The following is a 3,596-nucleotide window of genomic DNA, read 5'->3' as shown; positions in this document are numbered from 1 at the left end:
TGTAGAGTGATCTTTCCCTAAAAGTGTGCATATAAGTTTAGAATACTTGTAGAAAAATACGCACTTACAATTTCAATGGTCAAAGTACCATCTGAACAAATAATTTCACATGAACGTGAACATCACTTGTTGATGATATTAGGGTTAATACATGTACAATTTTGGTCTATAGACATATAAGATATATAAATTTATACCAATTGAAAACACTTAAAAATGAGCTATGTGTCATGTTGTTGACCTATATAAACATATAAGCTTGACCAATATAAAACATGTAGTGTGAACTTCTTCAAGCAATTTCACGACATGTGGAAGTTCTTCGTAAGAGGATCTTAATCATCAATATCACTACCTGTTGGTCACCTGATCTGATTCCTAGGAGGGATCAAAACATGGCAACACATTTAATGACAAAGAATCTTTGTTCCTTTAATATACTCATGAAATAGATTAAAGGAAGAAGCTTATGAAGATGAAAGCCTTTCAAGCAAAACTAAAACATTTAAGGAGAGGTAATTACCGCTATACCATTTTTATTACCTCTCTTTCATTACACAATTACAATTATACCTTCAGTAAGTAGAGAAGGGAGTATAAGTGAAGAAGATACAACTTCCTAGGCCGAGCAAATCAGATCATCACATGCGTAGGCTTCTAATACCAAAATCATAATTTTAAGTATAAATAACATTTCACAAATGAATTATTGGAGTGGGAATACTTTTGTTCATTTAGTATATTTTTTCCTAAATTAATAATGTGGCAAAAATATATTACTGTTGTGCATTGGATATTGGAGCATGGCTTTTGATTATTTTGAATTCGAATTGAAAACTGAATCTGGAAGAAAAATAAAAAAGAGAACACCGTCCTCATTGTACTCAGGTCGTTTCTTCGCTCCCTCAGCCCAGTTCTCGTCCTCACCTTCGACCGCGTGGGTCATGGGGGCAACCTGTTGCCGCGTTAGGGTAGAAAGAGGGAATTCAAATTGTCTACTTTCCGCTCGGTGAGGCAACCTCATCTGCGTGTGCGCTCATCACTGTGACTGACAAGTGGGGCCGAGCGATCGAGATTGTCTTCTAGCTCAACTTCACCTTGGTCTGAGAGGAGTCCTGGTCGGACTCTTCCCGACTCAATCGTTGCCCCAGCCTGAGACTCCTGCTTAGGGATATATATGTTGAGCGCCCACACTCCCGACCCATCAAGCCGAGCTAATTTATGCGCGGGCGTTTTCTAAAGCAATAACATTCTAATATATGACAAGATGCTTAAGAGAACCGATGTGATCACATCGAGTTGGCTCCAGTCTGTGTCAGTGCTTTTGGTTCGCTCAGCTTCTCCAAAAGATAGGAGACATGTGTTGAGCACCATTTGTGGCACTGAGCACGGTCGGACGCTCCGGCCCGTGGACAATCTATCCATAGACGTCCGCGAATAGATCAAATCAGGCAGTTAAATCTCTTATCTCCTCGCATGTTTAGTCCTCTAATCACGCGGGAGCTGTTGTAGAACGCCTAGTATCGGGTCGAAACCCCCTTTATATATTTGAAGGGTACGATCGATTAAAGAACCAACAATCGATCAACAATCAATTTACCTTCAGTTGTTTACCTTTTGTCCTAAGAGTAGACAATAACATAGATTTCTTCCTCTAATCTTCACCTCTCTTCGGCTCTACGTCGTTTAGAGGCGTCTTGGGTGGTCTGTCGATCCCAAGTCAAACCCTAGGATCTCTCCTCCCCCACGGGGTCCCTTTCGGAACTAAGATTCAGGTGCTGTTGGCGAACTCTGTCGACTCTGCGCACGCGCGGACCGTTCGGCTCGTTAGGCAGAAACCCTAGCCTCTGCGCCAGGTCGAGGATCTTCCAGCCCTCGGCCGTGGACCATCCATGTGTCCGCAGAGAGCATCGCCGTAGGTACGCATCGTAGTGATTGGTGACCGAATCAGCGCCAACAAAATTCTAGGTGTGATAGATATGTGATCAGCAATGACGGCTGCAAAGTCCCCTCATGCTGCCAAGCAAAACACTGGTTGCAACCTGTGTACCCCCAAATTCTGTTCAAACAAATCTTCAACTGGCCCTATATATAAAAAAACAAATCTTCAAAACTGGTAGCTTGCATCCTCCAGATTTCTGTTTCACAAGACTCCATTTCAGCAAAAAGCACACAAATGCATTATATATACATCAATTGGCAGCTTTTGGCTTCACCTTAATTTCTTATGTTCCACTTCACATTTCCATTTAATTAGAGGAAGGACCGGTGAAGTAAATCGCTCACATTTTCTCATGCACGTTGGGAGATCAGATCTTTGCTTGCATTGGATGGGGACGAGCCTAGCTACTTCCAAGTATAACAGGAATCGTTAATTATATCACAAGAACAAATCCGGATCCCCTTTAATTATTGTTCCGGATGAACGATCCGAGAAATGCATTCATCTTCTTGCTGTGCTTATTATTCAGACATATGAGCTAGCTACAAGCTCATTCCTCATGCACTATGCTCTTCGCAGTTACTTGGAGGGCATCGTTCCGCCGCCGAGAATCCAGGGGCATTCGGCGACGCCGCTGATGGTGGCCAGGTTGCACTCGGCCTCCGTGACGAGGGTGGCGGCGAATCCCCTCTGCACCTCCCGCGGGCAGCCCGGCAGGTCCTCTAGGCGGCCCTCCAGCTGCGCGTCCGGGCCCGGCGGGATCGCGCCGTCCATGAGGATGCTCAGCGCCGTGCACCGGCAGTACGCCGGGATGTCCGCCAGCTCCCGGCAGCATCTCCTCTTCAGCTCCGGCCACGGGAGGCGCGGCCCGATGCCGCAGGTCCGGCTGGTCACGTACCAGCGGCAGCTCGGGAGCGGGTTGTGCGGGATGGCCCACCCCGGCACGCAGGAGGTCCCGGCGCTGGCGCTGGCAGCCGCGAGCACGGAGAGCAGGACGGCGGCTGCGAGGATGAGGCGGCGGTGGCTGCTGCTAGACGACGACGCCATTAATTCCCCTGTCGACGGCCTCTCGATGGATTTCTTGGTGCAATTTGCGTTGGTGACTTGGAAGATGGAGGAGCACCATGTGAGTGGCATGTATTTATTGAGAAAGAAAGACACGGAAGAAGCTAGGCTGGCATGGCAAGTGATATACGTATGAGCTGCTTGATGGAGTCTTCTCGAACTGAAATTTGGACGATGACAATGATGAGTTGGAGCTTTATTTATGGGGATGAATCATATATAATATGGCAGTATGTGTAACTATAGTTGGCAGAAAGCACGAGGATACACCGGTACGGGGCACGGCGTTTGAGCCCGCGTACGAGCACGTTCCGGCAGAGGCCACACCACATTATCGTGCCCGGGTGCCAGTGCAGCATGGTAAAAACAAGAAATGGTACTAGCTAGACTCAAATTCACTACTCATTTTTAGAAATTGAAATTTACTTAATAAAATAACATTTTTGGCTTGGAATTTGATATTCCACCACTTTTCAATGTTCAAATATATACGTCCATCTCAAATTTATGAGGTGAAGAATGAAAAATGATTTCATGTATCGGTAGAATATGTTTATACTCTGCAACTTATAGGACGCTCTTCGGCTCA

General features: G+C 45.9%; 1 protein-coding gene across 1 annotated transcript; it reads right to left on the bottom strand.

The window, feature by feature from the left end:
* Positions 1 to 2,380: 2,380 nt before the first annotated feature.
* LOC541928 (alpha-amylase/trypsin inhibitor superfamily) lies at positions 2,381 to 3,164 on the bottom strand. The gene has a single exon (NM_001111591.1). The coding sequence runs from the start codon at positions 3,077 to 3,079 to the stop codon at positions 2,522 to 2,524; it is 558 nt and encodes a 185-aa protein (NP_001105061.1). The 5' UTR covers positions 3,080 to 3,164; the 3' UTR covers positions 2,381 to 2,521.
* Between the last annotated feature and the right edge of the window lie 432 nt (positions 3,165 to 3,596).

The sequence above is a fragment of the Zea mays genome, chromosome 2 (assembly GCF_902167145.1).
Source record: "Zea mays cultivar B73 chromosome 2, Zm-B73-REFERENCE-NAM-5.0, whole genome shotgun sequence".
NCBI lineage: Eukaryota > Viridiplantae > Streptophyta > Magnoliopsida > Poales > Poaceae > Zea > Zea mays.
The sequence above is the reverse complement of the archived record's forward strand: the minus strand, read 5'-3'. Positions and strand labels throughout refer to the sequence as shown.

Coding starts and splice junctions, on each gene's coding strand:
- LOC541928 (NM_001111591.1), bottom strand. CDS start 3,079: ATGCCACTCACATGGTGCTCCTCCATCTTCCAAGTCACCAACGCAAAT.